The 21,966-nt window shown below is 37.4% G+C and overlaps 1 protein-coding gene across 2 annotated transcripts in view; it reads right to left on the reverse strand.

Annotated features, from left to right (window-relative positions):
* mccc2 (methylcrotonoyl-CoA carboxylase 2 (beta)) overlaps positions 1-21,966 on the reverse strand; it is a 71,713-nt gene that overhangs the window by 6,985 nt on the left and 42,762 nt on the right. For both annotated transcript variants that reach the window (XR_005634298.1, XM_039758472.1), the window contains exons 11-16: positions 18,367-18,439; positions 18,125-18,201; positions 16,523-16,589; positions 6,721-6,877; positions 5,650-5,764; positions 4,696-4,781 (exon numbers count right to left, since the gene is read on the reverse strand). Coding sequence is in view for 1 of the 2 variants with exons in the window: in XM_039758472.1 (XP_039614406.1) it covers positions 4,696-4,781; positions 5,650-5,764; positions 6,721-6,877; positions 16,523-16,589; positions 18,125-18,201; positions 18,367-18,439 (575 nt within the window). In the remaining variant the exon portion in view is untranslated. The remainder of the gene's footprint in view (positions 1-4,695; positions 4,782-5,649; positions 5,765-6,720; positions 6,878-16,522; positions 16,590-18,124; positions 18,202-18,366; positions 18,440-21,966) is intronic.

The raw sequence follows: 21,966 nt of genomic DNA on the forward strand, positions 1-21,966 counted from the left end.
ACAATTAATTATTAACGATTTCCAAACCAAAAAATCTTAAACATAACGATGACACACCTTTCTCACAATAAAGGTCTTCACACTAACTATTGAAGCACTATCAGGCTAGCAAGAAACTGCTGAGGAACATAAGCACCATCAGTTTAGCAGAGGACAGGGGAGCTTCTACACAGCTAGAAGTAAATGAGAATTACAGTGCACACTGGGCCAAGTGGCTTCTGTCATTACTGGTGCCCTGGAAGTAACACCAAAAAAGACAAAGCCTGCACCATCTAAGGAGAAGATTTCACCAAGATGCTAGAGTATAGGTTACCCAATTGGTCACAGAGGGTTTTCACCTAGTGAGAAAGAGTGATGCTCCATCACAAACCTTATTCATATGTCATTTTTAACTGGGTTTCATTTCAGCAAATGTTTACCATTAATACATAGATACACAGCTAGAATGATAATCATCCATCCATCTCTGCTGGCTTTCTTGCCTTCCTGTCTAAATTCCTGTCTTGCTGCTATCTCCCCAAGTCTGTCTCACAACTGGTGATATATCAGGCATAGAGAAAGAACTGAGCTGCCACCTTGGGAGAGAGAGGAACACAATGAAGTTCTAGCAGGAAGCCAGAATTCCTCCAGGATGCAGACCTTATTCACTAAAGGGTCAACAGTATCCACTAAAGGTAGTGCTAGCCTAGTGTTTCTAGGGACAATGATGGATCATACAGACACTAGAATTGATTGCAGGATAGGGCTTGACTTGGAACTGAAGGTATAATATCACTTTCATATAGACATTGCATGAAGAGTTGTGGAGGGTGGGGGTTGAGGTAGCAGAAACACACTGTTGCAGATGCCTGGGGCGACGACCTGGCCGGGACGCCTTGGAGGACCGGAAGAGGGCGTGCACCCATCTCAGACCACGTGGGGGCAGCCACCCTGGTTGCTATCAGGACCACGGGTACAGAGCTTTGAAACTCAACCCAGTAGGGGCCCGTGGTCACCGCCAGGGGGTGCCCCATGCCCTTAGAGCCCTGGACCTCAGCACTTCCGCCACACCAGGAAGTGCTGGGGGAAGAGGAGAGGGACACCGGAGTGCTTCCGGGATGCAGCCGGCACTTCCGCCACACGGGGGTGTGTCCGTGGAAGATTGCCGGAACCCACCTGGAGCACATCCGGGTGATTATAAAAGGGGCCGCCTCCCTTCATTCGGGGCTGGAGTCGGGTGAGGAAAGGACTAAGCAGGAGAAGAGAGTGGAGGCGGTCTGAAGGAGAAAAGGCAGTGTGTGAAGGGCCTGGACTTTGGGGAAAGTGGGTTGTGTGCACTTTAATAACTGTACATATTAGTATTGTAAATAAACGTGTGGTGGTGAATTTGCTATGTCTTCTGTCTGTGTCCGAGGCTTAGTCCACAACACAGAGAGGAAAGTAACAGCATACAAAATCACCACAGAGAAAATATACATCGGGTTGGGGGAGTGTTTACAGTTTTATTTTTGAGGTGAGCAAATGGGCCAGCCCTTTAACTACATTCAATTCTGTGGCAGAATGACCCAGAGGGCAGCTACCGAAAGATCCTATTGAAGGATATACCATTTCCTTTGATACTTTCCACATACTGGCAAACTCACATTTATGTGTTTTATTGGAAATAGGCACCTGCCTTTTGAACCTTTTTATATACCTCCAGTTTTGGCATTACCACTATTTTTATGCAATGAGAGGCCTAAGCAGGATGACATTTTAACTATTTTGAATTCCTCATATTTAATGCTTGTTTTGCCTTTTTCTTACCACTGTTAGCTTCTCCCAACAAAGAATATTCACAAAAAATATTTAAATATTGAAAAGAAAGCATTAGTTCATTTACTTATATACATAACACAAAATTTTTACATAAAAATGTTACAGCTTTCAAAATAAATAGTGAAAAGTAGCAATGAACACTGATGTAAAATCTCTATACCTATAAATCTGATTTAACAATATACTACCTTTTCATTAAGATCCATTTATCTATTTTTTGCCTTGCTTATCTAGTTGATTAGGTTTAAAAATGACATTAGATAAAAAAAAAAACCTAATAAGGATGAAATAAGAGTTAAAATCATAGCCTTCCTTTGTCCAGGGTTGATTTGTGCATTTGTGAGTATACATTTTATTCTTTGTTTACCTCCATAACACAAAAATATTGCATTCTTTTCAACACACATGGTCAGTATATATTACCCTTAAAATCTCCCCATATACAACAATAATCCAAAACAATAAATCTTACTGAAAAGATCTTTCAATGTTTTTTTCTGTAAGACAGATAAACAAGACATGGGCAAGCAAGTAATGGACCTCAAGGATCATGAAATGAGCTATTTATGTGCTGTAGGCAACAAACATGTACAACTAAGCTTATGGTGTCTAGATAGTAATAAATTACTTCTCTTACTAGAAATGAAACAAACAATTGGAACACCTTATATTACAATCAAATCAAAAAAGGAGTTGGTGGATAAACCTTTAATGCAATAAGTCCTAGGAAAATAACCAACAGAATAGATGGCTCACATTTCTTGTATTTTGTCATTAAATTGCATTTACCATTTATTTGGTTATATAAAAATGTACACATTTGTTTAATATTAAAAATGACTCTGACCTTCACTGGGACATACATCCCAGTTTTTCAATTAATTGTACATCAATCTACAGTACAGCTTCTCATTATACTTCTAAGAAACACTTACTGCCTTGTATGATTACATACTATAGCACTGCAGATCTCTGTTTAATATTTTTTTTCGGTTAGGCACCTGCATGTATTTTGCTTTTCTGGCAGATAATGTTAATTAATGTATCTTTAATGCAACTAAAAGAGCATATCTACAATATTCCAGAATATATAACTTGATATAAAAATATATTTGTAACTCAGACAAAACTCTTTGATGCCTGTAATCAGATGGAACAGACTAAACCCCTTAAAAATATGCAGGATTTTGTTGTTGCTGAAGCACTTGCTCCAACTGAAATACATCATATAATGTGTATATCAAATAACACAATTTAACTACAATTAAAATCAAGATACTTTTTAATGAGATAAGCAACTGGTACTACTACGTGGCCAGTGTGGGAAGAAAGAATTTACAAGGTGATAAATGATTAGGCCACATGGCATCCTGGGTGTGAAGTCGCAGGAAAAAAAAACAAAAACAAAAAAAAAAAAAAACACTGAGCATTATCCAAGAACAAACTACACAAGAAGTCCTCAGAATGGTAATAACATAAGTCACAAACCCGTGTCTTCCAGTTCAAGGTTGTTGGGAGATGGAGCCTGTCCTGGAGAATACACACACGGCCAATTTGGTATCGCTAATCAACTTAACTAACATATCTTTTGGGATATGGGAGGAAAACCATGAGGAAAAACACACAGACAAGAGGAACAAACAATCTCCACATCTATGACAACTGGATGAAGGGTTTGAAAAAAGTGCAATGGATCCATAAAGTAGCAGCTCTATCTATGGCACAACAGACTGTTAAGGAACAGAGCAAGTGATTTCTACCTGGTGGCACTTAAGAGATAGATTTAAAGAAGCCATAAAGCTTCCTGTTTGACACGAGGCAATAAAGAGCTTTTATTTGGAAGCTGGGACCAGGTTGCCCATTACTGGCTGGACCAATATGGGATTTAAGGACATCTGTATTCTCTTGGACAACAGAAATGAGGACAGTAGACAATGCCTGACTGGAAGCTGTACAGCTGTGTTGTTCCTACATAGTAACGCAGGTTTCATGGAGACAGAAACACCAAGGGCCAGTGACATTCAATAAATAAACAGGGCACTTTTAATGGTACTGTGGAGATGGCCAAGTAAGCAGCTCACCCTTCCAGAACAAGGGGGACTCATGCCAAGACATATTAGGCCCAAAGATCAGATACATTCTTTTTATATTTTCCAGTCTTTGGTGTGTTTAGCTTGGTTTAATCCACAAATTTACATATTTAATTGTTTTTAACAGATATTCCACTTTTGATACACTGGAGTCTCATAAGTTTTATTTCATGTTTGTAAAAGCACCAGTATATTACTCTATATTTATACATCACATACAAAAGCATGAAATCACAAATTATCAGCTGTACTAATGAGGATGTGCAAATAAATAGTAAATAATACATAGAATACAAAACAATGCAAATGTTTATAAAGCTTATGGCAAAAAGGGTGTACGTTGTTCATTTCAGAGATTCCATTTACTTTTCTAAGTATATATATTTCAATTTGTACACTATATACACTATCATGAAAGAACTAAAACTTTATAAATCTAAGCTTATGAAATATGGGAAAGAAATGTTAACTTTTGTTGATATTTAGACAACCATTTTATGACATCAGATATTCATTTAAGAAAACAAGTCTATGTACTCATACTTACTGTAAGTTATACTGTCATTTTAGAGTAAGTAATTCATTTATTTCAATCACATGTAACTGACATTCATTCAAACAAAGGAAGAATGAAATTTAAAGGAGGCATCTTAACTAATGGTATTATCCAATGTAATTTATAAGACATTAACTCAATTACAAGTAGTTTACAGTAGTCTTTCCAGGGATGTTATACACCACAGTAGTAATTATACACTTCAATCTATAAAAATCTACTGATTGAAGAAAATGAGAAAAACTAACTTACCGAGCACTAGAATAGTAAGGGCTACCTTCTTCCTCAAATCTTGCTATTATTGGTTCTTTCAGGGCTGTTTCTTCTTCCAATGAAAACTGGAAATATTAAAGGAATTTAATCTCTAGAATGAACCATAACTAAAAAAAAAAATCACTTAATTGGGGGATTGAAAGAGTAGTAATCTAATTTGTTGGCTATTTATACATTTAATAGTGACCCACAAATGTGTCAAATGTTTTTGTTTACTATTAAAATATATTGTGTTCCATAATTTTTAGGCTTTTTTAAAGAACAGACGACAATATGGTTTGCTGCAGTATGGTAAATTAAAAAAAAAAAAAAAACATTATATTCAGAACGGCTGTCTAAAATAGATAGTAATAGTTCTCATATTCCTGGACAGATTATGGCAACATGGAGAGCTGATGTTTTCATTCAGTTGCAGTTCGCAAAAAAACATAAAAAGTCAAATAAAAAATAATTTAAAATTCTTAAATATCCAAAAAGTTGATCTTTATGACATTATGAAGTTTTTTTTATCTATGGAAATTCATAAGAAGGTTGGAAAAGTTTTGCATATTTTATTGTTTTTGATGATAATTTGGAAGCATTATCTTTAACATGCAAGCTAACTAATACTGTACTGAATAATGAGAGTAATTAGTTTTAAATGAAGGTAAAAATGTACTCTTTGAAAGCTGAACTTAGTAGGAGTATGTCTTAGGAAGGGCAAAGGCACCAGGATTTCTATACACTACAACTTTTACAAACATCAAAAAAAGGTAGTTGCTATACTTATTTATAAATACCTATTCTTACAAGGTAGCTTAGAAGTGTTTAATTATGTATGCATTTGACTTATTATTAAAATTAACTAAAAAAATATAAAAAGTTAGTGTAAATAATGTAAATAGTATAATAACAACAAAGGCAGCAAATTGGACAAGTTAAACTTTTTGTTACCTGTTTCCCTTCTCTAGCTTTTTGGTCTTTTGTAATTGTTGCCAAAACAGTTGCTGCTTGCTCTCCTCCCATTACTGAAATGCGTGCATTTGGCCACATATACAGGAACCTTGGCCTGTTGAGGAAAAAGCATTTACTACTGAGGTCCTAAAGCAAAATTATGAAGTTAAATCTGGCATCATGCACACTGATGAAAACGGAAATTGCAATACCACAAAGACATTTTCTGATTTACTCCAAGTTTTGCATGCTTAACACTTCTGGATATCTTAAGAAATAAAAAAAAGTTTCAGCACATCTGAATTAATGTTAACTTGTTTTTAACTTAATAATACACATGTTGTACGGTTTTTGGACTGACCTACAGGCTGATAATTTAAATAGTCTCTATTTACTTACTGATAATGGTTGCACAAACTAGTACAGTTGCATACAGAAAGAAATAATGCATCTGTCAGCTATTCTTAAAACCTTTTTTTTCAATTTGTTTTAAAACACTTGTAAGTAAAATCAAGACCAAAATACAGGCATGGATTGTTTCATAATATACAGCCAATTCTTCCAGGATTGACATTTTCTTTAAGCATCCCTGACCCAGTGCAGTGATGGGGAACCTGTGCTATAAAAATGGTACCATCCTTCAGATGAGATGTAAAACCTAGGTCCTGAATCTGTGTGGTCATAAAAGATCCCTGGGCATCCTTCATAATGAACAGGGTGTATCTTGATATCCAGGCTAAATTGCATTCCATGGTCTAGTCATTCTGGCTCCCTAATTATCCCGTCTCTAATTTGCTATTTCTCTCACCACTTCGCCATCTAATAGCTCATGTGTGGTAAGTGCACTAATGCAAAAATGGCTGCCGTTACATCTTCCAGGTGGATGCTACACATTAGTGCTGGTTGAAGTGGCTCCCCACTCACTATAAAAAGCTCCTTAAATAGTGAGAAAAGCACTATATAAAACATAAAAAAATATTATTGAAGTCATATATGATGGGTAATTGGAATTGGAACAACTAAACTCAAACACATAGAGAAAAGCAAAATAAATGAGATATTATGACTTACCCATAGGCTCGACCACACATTCCATAATTTCCAGCACCATAAGAACCACCAATGATTACAGTAATTTTAGGAACATTGGCACAAGCTACAGCTGTTACCATCTTTGCACCATCTTTTGCTATCCCGCCAGCTTCATATTCTCTTCCTACCATGAAGCCTGTAAAGCAAAGTAGGATAGACTTAAATAAATAATAAATGTGTAATTACTTAGGTGCATTATAATTATACATTATTTGTTTAAGGGAGTTAATTTAGCACCAAGGGATAAGGCAACAAAGACAGGTGCTTCATGTGCTGTAATAAAAAAAAAAGTTTACAATAGGAAAATCACAATTGCTACTAAGTCAAGTCAAGTCGGGAAACATGCACTGGTACAGTGTGTTGCCGCACCCACTACACGGCAAAACAACTCAGGACCCCGGTTTGCAACCCCTCAGGCAGACACACAGTCCAGTCCCACCCTCTGGAAATGACCCTCTATCTGCTGCAGCCAGGTGTTACGTGGATGACCCCTTCGCCTGGTCTAGCCACTCGGGTCCCCAACAATGAGGATCTTACAAACCGGATCACCCTCAGAGAAATGTGCCACATGGCTGTAGTGCTGTAACTGACGCTCCCTCACAATGCAGGTAATGTGCCTCATTCGGGACTCCATGAGCAACTGCTCATTCGACACAAAGTCAAACCAACGGTACCCAAGGATATTCCGGAGAGGCACGGTGCCAAAGTCTCCGTCTCTGGTCACTGGATAGAGTCCATGTCTCACAACCATATGGCAAGACAGGAAGCATCAGGACTCTAAAGACAGACCTTCATCCTTTTGCCTAGATATCGGGTGCGCCACACACCCCTTTCCAGTGATCTCATGATCCCCCCCCCTCCCCCCACCCCAATGCTTTCCCAATCAGTCTACTGACTTCACAGGAAGAGTCACCAGAGACATGAATGTCAGTGCCAAGGTAAGTAAACCTCTCAACAGGGTCAACACTCTCTCCGCAAACAGAAACACTGCTGATGGCTGTGCCTAAGAGGTCATTAAAGGCCTGAACCTTGGATTTTATCCAGGACACTCACAAGCCCAGACACTCAGACTCCTCACTCAGGCTCTCGAGCGCCCAGATAAGAGCCTTCATTGACTCCGCGAAGATCACAGCATCGTCAGCAAAGTCAAAATCCGTGAATCTTTCTTCACCAACAGATGCCCCACAGCCGCTGGACCCCATGACCTTGCCCAACACCCAGTCCATACAAGCACTGAACAGAGTAGGAGCAAGAACATACCCCTGACGAACCCCAGAATCAACTGGAAAAAACGTAGAGTTCTGCCTCCACTCTGCACAGTGCTCACAGTACCAGTTTAAAGGCCAGCCATGATATCCAGCAACCTTGAGGGGATCCCGCGAACCCTCAAGATGTCCCACAGGGCAGCTTGATCAACTGAGTCGAACGCTTTGTGAAAATCGACAAAGGTTACAAAGAAACTCTGCCAATATTCGCATTTGTGCTCCATGAGAACCCTCAGTGGTAGATGGTAGACTTTTTAGCCATAAAACCAGACTTCCGGTCGCTGGTAGGTTAGCAAGAGATCATGGATCCTATTGAGGATGACCCTAGCAAGGACCTTACCTGGCACAGAGAGCAGTGTTATCCCCCTTTAGTTGCTGCAATCGAGGCGATCACCCTTCCCTTTCCAGATAGGGACGACAAGTCCTGTTTTCCAGTCAGTTGGGATAATGCCAGCCTCACAAATGGAAGCAAAGATTGCTTGCAATGCCAGGAGGACAGCCTTACAAACAGACTGGAGAAGTTCACCCTGGATACCACAGATCCCTGCAGCCTTTCCCTCCCTCAGCTGGTTCACCACCTGTGCAATCTCAGTGAGATTATGTGGTTCACAGCTAATTGGAGGATCAGCCTCAAGAACCATGGACCCAGAGATATCCAACGTCCTAGCCGGAAGATCTGCTTTGAACAACTGCTCAAAGTAGCCAGCCCAGCGGGTCCCAACTGCAATGTCAACCGTAAGGACCGTTCCATCAGCTGCCCTGAATGCGACTCTCAGAGGAGCAGGCTCAGATGTGCGTAATGCTTCGATTCCTCTGTAAGCAGGACGTGGGTCACTAGATCACAGATAGAGGAATCTGTGAGAAAGTTACACACTAACAAACGCCTCTTTATCTGCCCTCAGAGCCCTCGCAGCTGTCCTTTTCAGTTCCCAGTACAGACCAGAGTTGCCATTGAGCCATGCGCCGCGACTCCTCTCGATGATTTCTAGAGTGCCCTGCAAGATGAAACACCTCCTTCTGAGAATATCGGTAACACCAAAATAACCCTCAGCAACCTTCAGGGTCTTGTCACGGAAGGTCTCCCACATCACATTAGGATCAGCAGTCGTACCCAAATCTGAAAGTTCCTCACGCAAACTTTGTGCAAACTCATTAGAAACAGCCTGGTCTTAGAGTCTGGCCAAGTCCAGGCTCATTTTCCTAAGCTGGATCCTAAGAGCAGCAACAACAAGTCTGTGCTCAAAATTCACAAACTGGGCACTTCTGTAGACCCTGCAGTTTTGCAAGAGCCTCCAGCGTCTGCCCACGAGGATGTTCTCGATCTCCTTCACCACACCACCAGTACTGAAGTACCAAGTACAACGATGCGGTTCAGGGTACTGGAACCAGGATCCAGTAATTCGCAGCCCCTGACCTTTAGCAAAGTCAAGGAACATGGAGCCACTTTCACCACGGTCACCAGACCCATGGGGACCAAGACAATCCTTACAGCCAGCCCTGTCAGTGCCAGTGGTTGCATTGAAGTCACCTATGACCAGAGGAGTGTCACCTCGTGGGCACCCATCAACCACCAAGCAAAGCTGCGAATAAAATGTCTCCCTCGCCGAAACATCACTCACCGCGGTCAGAGCATACACCGAGAGAACAGACAAGCACCCAGGGAGTGCCGTAATCGGAGTCCCATAATATGCTCGTTGAAAGGAGTGACATTGGACACCATCAGAAGAAGCCAATCCACTACAGCAACAGCTACTCTCCGAGTATGACAGCCATCAGACCGACCAGACCAATAAAGGGTGTATCCACCTACACAGATCTGGCCAGTCCCTGGTCTGCACAGCTCAGAAGAGTGCCGCCACTAAAATGTGGAGTTGGTTAATGAGTTTAAGCAGCTCCTCCGACAGCAGAAGAAGATGATCATCTTACCGGAGAGACAAAAAGATCCATGCACCCATTCGAATGGGCCGCCTCAAATTGGGACCCGAGTGCTGCTGTGTAGTGTGGCTTTCCCCCATCCCCTTCATGATGCGAGCAGCCTTCCTATGGGCAGCTGCAGCAGAGCTACTCCAGCGGACAGGAAAAAGTTTTGCTACTAACGGTCGAAGGTAACTCAAAAAGTAAAGGCAATTTTAAAATTATGCAGAAACTGCAACAGATAGAACCTGATTCGATGCAAAACTTTCACCGTGCAGAACTGGTAGCTTGAATGTGCACAGCACAGCACTTATCCATTAGTCTTGCTGAAATCAAGGTCAGATGAACATGGACACTCCACTGTGGGACTGCACTGTTGTTTAACATACCATAGTGAGAGTGTAACCTGCAGAATTCACAGAAGGATCTTGGCTCAGTAAGGAGATGAAAACAGCATGACACAACAAAAAATTTATGAAAGGGTAGAAACGCTTAAAGCGGGAAGAACAAATGAAACCAACGAAGCTTGATCTAGTCGATCATCAACATGGCACACGCAAGCCCTTATCGACATGGCAAATGCCTGTTAGAGGAAACTAACATATTATATTGTTTGCTGTTGCAAGTCAAGAAAATCATGATGACCTTCTTTTGGGACATGAGGGGTCCTATTCTGGTGCATTTTCATGAATACGGACAATCAGTGACCAGTGCAAGTTAATATGCTATGCCCTAAGTGAAACAGAAGGGAGCAATCACAGTAAAGGAAGAGGAAAGCTGTCATAAACAGCCTTGCTGGTCCATGACAACACATGTCTCAATGCAGTGGCCACAACAATGTAGGCAATGCAACAGCTGCAGTTTGAACACCTATCATATCCCCATTACACCCCTGATCTAGCACCATGCGACTATCACATCTCTGGTCCACTTAAGAGGTTCCTCGTGGTTGCAGGTTCATCTCTGATGATGAGGTTAAGGAAGTGTTGCAGACCTGGATTCGGGAGCAGCCAAAAAGCTTCTTCTCCCAAGGAATAAAGAAGTTAGTGGAAGTTAGGAATAAAGAAGCTGGTGGAATGATATAAGAAGTGCACTGACCAGGAGACTATGTGGAGAAGTGATGTAACTGTTGTGTTCATCTGCTCACAGTTATCGGAGTTAAAGGGTAAGTTGCCTTTACATTTTGATTCTCCCTTGTATATAATTATTCTACATTTATCTGCAAAAATTAAGTAAAACATAAGCTTATAACCAAACCTTTGGATCCTTTTAATTAATGGGAAACATTGCACTTACACTGCATATTTATATATAAAAAGGAGTACCTTTTTCTGATTGACTTACTGACAAGGAATTTTTGGCTATCTGCAGACAATCAAAGGAAAAACAGTTTCTCCTAAAGGCTTAATCTCATGGCCCTAAAGCCCAGGAAAATCTCACAGAAACATTAATGCGATTGTGGGGAGGAGAAAAAAAAAAAAAAAATCATTCACATTTAACAGAAAAAGCAATCTGAATACTGGTGGCTACGGTATAGCGCAGATAGTGCTATGGCTGACTGCAACACAATGCATCATGGTTCAAGTCACAGTTGTATCCTTTCCTTAATCATGAACGTATTGATATTTTGTATGCAACAAATATCACAAAATAAAAATTATAAACACTATGTAGGTGATATAAAAAATCAAAAATGACCTATTACTATAAAATTCTCATATTTGAAAAAATATTGTCAAACATTGTTGTAAAAAATGTAAGTTAGTTGCACCATTCTGTCTTTACAGCTATTTGTTTATGTATTAATATTTGAATTTGCTTTTTATTATTTTATTGTCTTTAAAGTATTACAATAATGTTTTATTTCCTTTGAATTTTACATTGATATCCTTAGTGCTATATAATTTAAACTAAATGCATAACCTTTGTTCCTTAAGAAATCAGAATCCTCACCATCTCTATTTTTCCTGAATTGTTCTGTATTAGTTCAAATGTCTGACTTATTTCTGCAGTTATTTAGTTGGAACTTTAAAATTATCACTCCAGTTCAAAAGTACATCATTATTACTGCATGCATTTTTCTCCTCTTCTGTATGTACTATCATGATAACTGTGTTATCCATCCTACAAGAAAAATGAAATGGGCATGAAATCAAGCCTCAACTTGTTAAAAATACTACTAAAAGCGACTAAAATAAGAAAGGTAAAAAACGGCCTCTAAAGAAATTATATTTCTGGTGAAAGACAGCTTGGGTTCAGATTGGCTGTATGTAGCTTTTTTAATTAGATGTCCTTTAACAGATGTTTACAGAATTCTCAATAAATATTGATCTTATATTACTTAAATGAACTTTAGGAAATATCAATATACCCTCACATGTGCCTAATTATGAATGCACAAATGAACTGACAATTCATCTATGTATAATAGTCTCAATAAAAAGAAAACAAAAAAACAAAAACTTAAACAACTAGCACTACATAGGATGTCAGTTTGTTACTTGAGACATTATTGTGAGATTTTAATATTATTATTCATTTAATAAGAAGTGTAAAAAATTAGGCTAAAGTTCAATAATCTTACAAATACAAACAATGCAACCTGTACATAAAGCCAAAATGCACTAAGTTACCAGTAACACCAAATCAATTGCTAAACTGTGTTAAAAAAACACACTACAGCAAAAAAAGAAATTTACACAGAGAGTAAAAAGTCAAAGTTTTTTGAGACTAGTATATCATTGCAAATCTTCACTTACAATCTACCAGTTACAAAACTTGGGTACTACATAAATGGTGGCATCTATAAATGAAGAAAATTAAAACTAGTTTTAAAACACTCACTAGATGAAAAGAAAATGTTTGCAGCAAATGAATCCACTGAAATAATTATGGAGTCATATCAGCAAATCCTGTTGCATCCTAATGTACATCACTACACAAAGGCTTCTGTATTAGGTGATGAAAATAAAAATGACAAGATTGTTGTAAAAAATTTTGGTTTCACATACAAAGAATTTTTGGGGTTTGAGGCGATATATGACATAGAATTTGAGGAGCTTTGTGGGCCACAAATAGTTTTATACCTGCTTGGGCCACTAGCTGAACAGTCTGGGTTTAGGTGTCAAATAGAGTAATTTCCAAAAAATAATTTGTTAAAGCTTTCAAACTTAATACTAAGTTTAATATGATTAAAGCATTACTTTTAAAGATGCTACTGCAATTTACAAATGTTTAATAGCTCTTACTTAAACCATGCATGCAATGTATAAATGTCTGCCAACCTGATACCATGTAGTTGATAAACTGGACACTAAGCTTCAATTTTGTCTTTGATACTCACTTCATTTTTTGTTATGCGCTCTATTAGATTCATAACACTAACTACAACATAGGAATTCACTTCATATAACTGCTACTTCCTGAGGTTGTAAAGTAGGATGAAAGAAGCATGTTCTGTATCAGATTCCGAGCCTGTTCACATACTGTATGTGTGTATGTGGTACCGACTTGAAGTATACAGATAGATAGAAATGCTGGTTCACACAAAGCCAAATTTAAGAACATAGAACAACCGTTTTATGTACATTTTTCTGCACCAATTAATAAAGAAAAGAGCTTGGCATTTTATTTGTTTATGCATTCATCAGACTACAACAACATCTTTCCTGCTTTAATGGAGAAAAATCCAAGCAGGCAGTCTGCTAAACAGAGTACAGTATATGCACAATGCACCTGATGGTTCCCAAAGTTCTAGCTCATGACACAATGCTGATGAAGCATAACTAAGGGAGTGGTTGGAAAGATGTTATTAACAGAACAGCCTAGATCATTTAAAATTGCCTCCTTATTGTTCTCTCTCTTTAAAATAGCAATGACTAACCATAATCCATTTATATTTTAAGGCTGCATAGCTCCTTCAACATTAAAGTTTTTATTGTGTATGATCTTGAAAGTATAGTCTTGCAACTGTAATGCAAAATAACTTCACTGCATTGTTGTACCACTACAAAATAGCTTTTTAATTCAACACAAGACAGTTTTTGTTTTCAGATTTTTCAATAGCTATAAAATCTCCCAGATTGACTTATTTCACTGACAAATCTTCATTATTGTATTTGCATTAGATGATTTAATGCTATTTAATACATCATTCAAATGTATTTGTTTTTTCTTCAGAATTAAAAAAAAAATTTTTTAACTGAAATCACTTTAATTTGGGATTCATATGAACAAATGTTAAAAATGTAAATAAAGTAAATGTACTTATTTTTACTTGGTTGACACCTTTATCCAAAGTGACTTACAACATCTGCAATGCAACTAGTTACATTTATTTTGGTTTTCTTATTTGAGCAGAGGCAGGTGAATAGACTTGCCCATGGTCAGCACCAGGAAAAAGTAAATATCAAGCTCAATATTAAAAATGTTTATGTAAAACATTTCTTGCACAGACTAAGATCTTACAATATTCAATCAACATTGATCCTACAATTATCAATGTACTGCACAATAAACATATGCATTTTTATAGAGCTTTGTTTTTGTCAGCAGTTCATGATGAAAGTACCATTGCAATTAATTTTCTAAAGTACAATCATTACATATTAAGATACAATCTTTGAATTAATATACATGTATACCTTCAAAGATATTCATTTATCAATGGTCACAACAAAGTATTTACTGTATAATGAAAAGCATTTACCAACTGCTCTCTAGCCATTTCAGTGCAGACTAAAATCTTTAGAAGTTTGAATCACCTTTCACGAAAAGCAACCATATAATAAAAAAAACAAGATTTTATTGCATATTGTACGAAAACAGCAAAGCAAACTGAAATCACATATTTTTCAATTTCTACTCTACAGTGCTTGCATATGTTACAGTAACCATACTGTTTAATTAATAAAGATAAAAAAAATACGTGAAAATGAAACTCCATACACTAAAAACACAAATGTCAGTCTTATGCACTTGAAAATGTATAATAATGACAAAACACAGAGTGGCTACATGTTCCATTTGGTTAAGAATTCCATCATATACTGGACATGTGGCAATACTACTACAACAACAAAATTTCTTTAAATTATACTAGGGATTTTTACCCCCTGCTCGCTTCGCTCACCAAACAGAGACACAACCCCGCCCCCCGATCCCCCCCCACCCTGTGCTACATCCCCTCGTCATTCCGTGTCTCTGCCTCTCGCATTGTGAAGAAGGGAGCTGAACACACGCCAAAGAGATGCGGTCACTCCTCTGAAACTCCCTCTTAAACGATGATAACAATGGGAAACAAATACAGTTTTTTTTTTTACCTTCTCTTTGCTCGATCAGCTGCTGGCTTGCTGCTGCTGCCGTGCCGTGTGATCCGTATCTCGTGCAGCGCACTTCTGTCATATCACCTATGTCCATATATTTGATCTCTTTTTGGTTTTATTTTTTCATCAATATCGTATTGAATTTTGATTCCGTGTTTGGAATTACATCGTGACAACGCAATGTATACCTGCCTATGAGTGAATATTGTTTCTTTCTCTCTACAGGAAATGTGTCTGACAATAGCATTCACACAAATGAGAAATGATTTCTCTCACGGGATTTCACTTTCACCAAACAACAAATCTTAATTTTCGCGGATACTCCTCTTCATTGGGAAGAAACAGTACGTTTTTTTCTCTAATGGCAACAAGAATTATATGATCTACAAGTCTCTGACTTAAAGTTTAAATCCAAACAATATATTTGATCTCTTTTCGCTGTTCCGTTATTTCACCGAGTAATAATTGTAATAATTGTTTGCACTAATGTGATCTTTACTATCCTTTTTTTGAGACTTTCGAATTTTCATACTTCCATTACCTCTAACCTGCTCTGAATGTGTACCGCGCCGTTTTGAATTCTTTACGACATTCTACTTTGTCATCTGCTCTGTTTTATTTCCAGCAATGGGCATGGTTAAATCTCTTGGCACAAAGACTTTCACGGTACGTGAAAGTTGTCTCTCTGAGAAAATCGCATCTTGTCTCCTTCCAACCTTCCAAGATTTTTTTTTTATAATAGAGAGATTTTTATATTAAAAACTAAATAATATTTTAATCAGTTGTATTCAAAAATGATTAATTTAATACACAAAAAATTGTGTGGTTATTTCTGCTACCTCACACCTCTAGGGACCTGGGTTTGATTCCTAGTCCAGTTCCTTTTGATGGAGTTTGCATTATCTGCATGTGTCGGTGTGATTTTTCTTTGATACATTATTTTATATAACATCTCAAACAAATACATGTTAGGATAACTTGCAACTTTACACTGGTCAGGGTAAAAGTGAGTATGAGTATGCCCCATTCAAAGCTGGTTACGGCTTTGTACAATGTGATTTTACTGTAAGATAAACTCCACCTCATTATACTACATGTCTGCGCTGGAAAACATAGGTTTAAAAAAAGAACAGTTACTGCAATTCTAACACTATCCAAATGTTTTCAAATTAGTTGTTAAATCAAACAATTTCAAATATTCTAACTGATCTAAGCTGAAAACATGAACAATTACAAAAACAGTTTTTAATTAATCAATAACATAGATTGGTCACATACCTGTGATATTCTGCAAGAAAATGAGGGGGATATTCCTTTGGCAGCATAACTGAATAAAGTGAGTTCCCTGCAATCATATTCAGGTTCATCATTAAGCCAATATGTTAAACTGTCAATTCATAAAAAACACACACATATTTTACAGAAAATTGTCTGAAAAAGTGTAAAGTATTTTCAAGTGTAATGTAGTACACAAATGTGTGCAAAACAACAAGGAAAATAAAAAGAAACTAGAAGCTAGTTTGCAGCCAAAAAATCACTGAAAATACCCAATGAAAAACCTAAAACAAATTACATATTTGTGTGTGAGTGTGTGCTATAAACAGAGTCGGTAATGTAATGAAAAAATACAGAATAAGCAAGAAATCAATACAACAGAGACGAAAACTAAAACAGCATAAGTCTTTACTATGTGACACTTACAAACTGCTCTCACAATTACAATAGCCTTGCTCAGACTACAAAAATTATGCTTTCAAGCTACTGTACATCAACAAAACAAATTCCAACTATGAATTTTACTTTGGATTCAAATATACCTGAAAATCTAGCGAGTATTTTTCAAAATTATTTAATTATAAGGGAATGTGTATATTTACTAAATAATACCAAAAAAGTGTTTTACACAAATACATATAGAAATATACAAGTAGTCCCCAGGTTACAGACATCCGACCTACGACTTGCACCTCAGTAACTGCCACTCCGTCATCTTCGGCCTGGGGATGCTGCAAGCGGTGGCTGGGCGGAGGCTGGAAGGGGGCAGTTTTGCTGCTTGCATAGTGTAGTGTCCCTCGGTCGGGTCCCGGTGGCAAGCGGTTTCACTGCCTGCCCACCACACACAGCAGCCCCATTTGTTCTCGTTGGGCGGCTGGTAATTCTGCAAGCGATGACCCGGTTGTGGCTAAACGATAGCATTGTAGTGTGCCTCAGATGACTGCCTGTTGAATAGGGGGGGTGGCCACTTTGCAGGCAGCAAACTATAGTGGAGGTGACTGTGGGGTGCGCTGGTGATGAACCGCCCCCATTCATTCTCAATAGCAAGCCTGCTTGTACTGTTATGTACATAGCAGGAAGTTGTCTCTCGTCAGTACATCAAACGTGCTGACGAGGGGTGCCTTCCTGCTGTGACAGCGTGTACAGTGCTGTGCAGAAGAGCTCATCTTAACCCTTCAAGAATGTCTCTGAAACACAAATCTGATGCATGTGCTGGTGATAGAGTAAAGAAGAGAAAAACCATCACCATGGAAAATAAAATAGAAATAATAAAGAGGTCAGAGAGAGGTGAAACTCCATCATTCATTGACAGAGCACTTGGTTACAGTCGGTCAACAATAGCATTTATTAAAATAATGTACTGTTCCAACTTACATACAAATTCAACTTAAGTACAAACCTACAGTCCCTACTCTTGTACGTAACCCGGAGATTGCTGTATATTCAATTATACTTAAGAATTTATTAATGTAAGCCGACATTTCTGTTTCAAAATTGTTAAAAGCTGGTCTAGATTTCATACAGCACCTTTAAGGCTCTTAATGATATATATAAAAAAAAAAAAAAACAAAGAAAATAATGAGAAAAATAACACATTATGCTTACCTTTTTTGCAGACTCTGAAAATAAAACACCATTGTTTCCAATTATTCCAACTGGGTAACCAAATATTCTTGCAAATCCTAACAAAATAAAGTGGAACATTTTTAGTATATAACATATGAATAAGTAATGATGTATATCACAAAATAAACATGCCAGAGTAAAGAAATGTTTCATGCCACTGCTAACTGAAAACTTTTCTCCAAACTGTTATTTATATAAATGACTTTATAAAGCTGGCCTACCTGTCACCAATGTGTCTCCATATAAGGCCTTGAATTCATCAAATTTACTGCCATCTACCACTCTTGCAATAACCTGACAAAAGCATGTAAATAATTATCAATATGTGGTGCCTTGCAAAGGCATTCAGTCCCTTAAGCAATTTTATAGTTTTACTAAATAACAAAAACTACACAGATTTTGTTCTCTGTGACATTTTATTTCAAAGAACTAAAACTCTAAGTTATATTTTAATATTACATTTAAGAAAAAATAGAACATGTTTACATAGGTATTCAGTCTCTAAAATGAATATTTTGCAGTGCCCTCTTTTGCAGTACTGTAGTAACAGCCATGTCTTTTTTAGTAGATACTAGCTTTCAACAATCTTCAAGTGTGATTTATGTCCTTTATTTTAGGCAGATTTGCTCCAGGTTGTTCTGGTTATCCAGATGGTACTTATACCCTACAGTTTTTTTACACAATGTCACAAATGCTCATTCTGACTGAGATTATAGCTTTGGCTGGGCTATTGTAGGACATTCATCTTTTTTGTATTTCAGTGTCACTGCAAGGTTACTTCAGCCTTGAGTTTGGGATCACTATACAGCTGAAAGACACACTTTTATCCAAACTTCAGTTTTTTAGAAGACTGAAGCTGGTTCTCTTGTAGTACTTGCATGTATGGTGTTTTTGAGCTGTGGACAGCATTACATTTGTACAAGTATCTTTCTGAACCTTGACAAAAATGTTCTATCTAAGGCTCTACTATTGCGCCACGGCGTGTGGTTTGTCTATTTTTGTTCAGCACTCTTTGGAACTGTTGCTTTTTGTCTGCGCACTGCGTCAGTTCACGTTAGCCGCTGAATATGGTTTTATATGTCACTCGCTCGCTTCTAATTGTTTCGCTGCCTTCTTAATTATATAATGTATGTTTTCTTCAGCGCTTTTTGTAGCTCTTCCTGGTTTTCTACGTAATGCGTGATTACGTGAGAGGCGTGATGATGTCACACGAAACTCCGCCCCCCACGGCTTTCGAGCTCACCTCCATTACAGTAATTGGAGAAAAATAGCTTCTAGTTATGACCATTATGCGTAGAATTTCGAAATGAAACCTGCCCAACTTTTGTAAGGAAGCTGTAAGGAATGAGCCTGCCAAATTTCAGCCTTCTACCTACACGGGAAGTTGGAGAATTAGCAATGAGTCAGTGAGTCAGTCAGTGAGGGCTTTGCCTTTTAATAGTATAGATTACCATGAAATAACAGCCATGTATGAATGCAGCAGACTGAACTGCCAAACAAGACAATAGAATGGTCAACAGGATGTCCTCAATTCAGCATTATGTGGTCAACACTCCTAAAAACAAGATGACGTAATATCCCGTTTTGGTGGTTCGCTGTTCAAAAATGTTTCTTGGATTATACCTTTGTGCATACATGTTCCATGTACGAATCTACAGATAATCAGCTCTAAGGGAGAAACTACCCTAAACTAAACCATTTCAGCCTGTTTAATTCATTCACTGGTGCGAAGTTACTTGGCATCCCTCTATAGTGAATGGCTGGCCCATAGTTCAAATCTTTCTCCAAGAAATTTATAGAAGTTAGAACATTTCTGTACATGATAATAAGAAATGATACATCTCCCAAAACATTCTCCAGTCTTTTAATTGTGTGGTTACGTAGGGTCTACCAAATCCTTCACAGAGGGTGTGATTGCCTTCCTGCAACCATCATTGCCAACTTTCTTACTTTGTTCTATACACACAGCTAACACGCATCACAAATTATTATCCTAGAAGATAATCAGCAAAGTAGCCACTAACAAATTAACTCAACTAGCGATATAATTGGCTGACAGGTTATTTGCTGTCAGCTACAGTAATAGTATGAGTTTCCTAAGGTTACCATGAACCAACTCTACTCTTACAGTAAGAAGATGATAGCCAGATAATGTATGCCCCCCCCCCAATGCTGGCAATGAGAATAAAAGAAACAAAAATATTCTCATTTGCATACTTTGATATTCTGATAGCTTCTTTTTTTTTTTTTTACATACAGTAAACACGGCTGCTTCTGGTTGCAAATACTTTTTCAAAGTGTGTATATAAAGTACTTTGAAAATGTAAGCATATCCTCTTTCAATTCTAAGGCTTTATAAACAGGGACATAAGTGACAATCAATCATCTACTTATCACTAAGTTCTAAAATCAGATAAATTTAACCTCAAAAACTGAACAGTGTAAAAGATTTCACTTTGCTACTATTTAACAGAAACAACAAGCAAATGCTAGGAGTTTAAAAACTATACTCATATTTCTTCCACATCATTTAGGAGCATTAAGGTTTACATTAAAAACACAAAGCACTAAAGGTATTAAAAATAATCTCAGACAAGCACATATTGCTGCTTATCAACCTGAGAAGGATATAAGGCAATTAAAAAAAATTAAATTTGCTTACTGCAGGGTATCTACAATCCAAGATTAATGTAACTACCTTCCACCCTTGTATCTGTTTAATACATTTTAAACATAACATCTATTTAGAACTTAAGATCAGGGCACACAGTTCTCTTCCATATACAAGGAAAGCTCTCCTAAAATAAAGAACTCATACTTCTACATAAAAAAATCCAGACATAAGAATTTAAAAATAAAATTAGTGCAGTATTAAATATAAAGTAAAACAAAAACTGTAATAAATGAATTATGTGTTCATGAACTCCAAGGACACAGTCAAATTCTAAATTATTCTTTAGGCTGTTACAATCATAGCTTTTTTTTATTATAATTTAGAATGCTATATATAGTTTCATAAGCCAGTGGCACATTACTGGATTTCTACTCGGAGGGGATTTCAAACTTGAAGACTATGTATGTTGCTGATATTGTCACCTTAGTATGTCAGATCACATGACTTGATTTTGTAGGGCTTGACCAGTTACGAGATTATGTGACGACTTTCTAGTACAGCTTCACGTTTCCAAAGTGATGTGAGCTAAACCCTTTATCTGACAGCCAATAACATGCTGCCTGACAAAGCCGGTGCTGTACAAATGCTTTCCACTGCACAGCTACAGCAAGCTTAGCCACAGTGTTGGTGCGTGTTTCTTTTTTTTTTTTATCATTCTGTTGTAATATGTAAAACACAAGACATAACAAAGACAAGGCTTTCTTCAGTTTAAAAGCACCAAAATATCCATGTTCCTTATTCCTCAAAGCTGCATTATATAAACTGTACTTCCAGCTGAGTGCTCTTCACTTTCGCAAACACAGAGATCAGCCTATGAGTGAAGAAATAACCAAACCTGTTTAACTTTGTCTGGATGAAACAGAATGTTTGGTTTGATTTGCTAGGTTTGTCAGAAAACATGACTTGTGGTCACAGAAGTGTGCCGTGGCTGCCTCCAACTTGCTAAAATTATGTAAATAAAATGTGTGACAGAAAAATGACATGTTAAATTGGGTAATGTGACAGACTTTACACACATACATTTCTATCCAACTTAAAGCACATTTCTGAAAAGTCTAATATACAGTATTTAGATTCTAATTGTTTTAATTTCACAGTTCTAAAAAGAAATTGTTTATGAAACAAAACATAATACATACTATAGCAA

This window comes from Polypterus senegalus, chromosome 7, assembly GCF_016835505.1.
Source record: "Polypterus senegalus isolate Bchr_013 chromosome 7, ASM1683550v1, whole genome shotgun sequence".
Classification (NCBI taxonomy): domain Eukaryota; kingdom Metazoa; phylum Chordata; class Cladistia; order Polypteriformes; family Polypteridae; genus Polypterus; species Polypterus senegalus.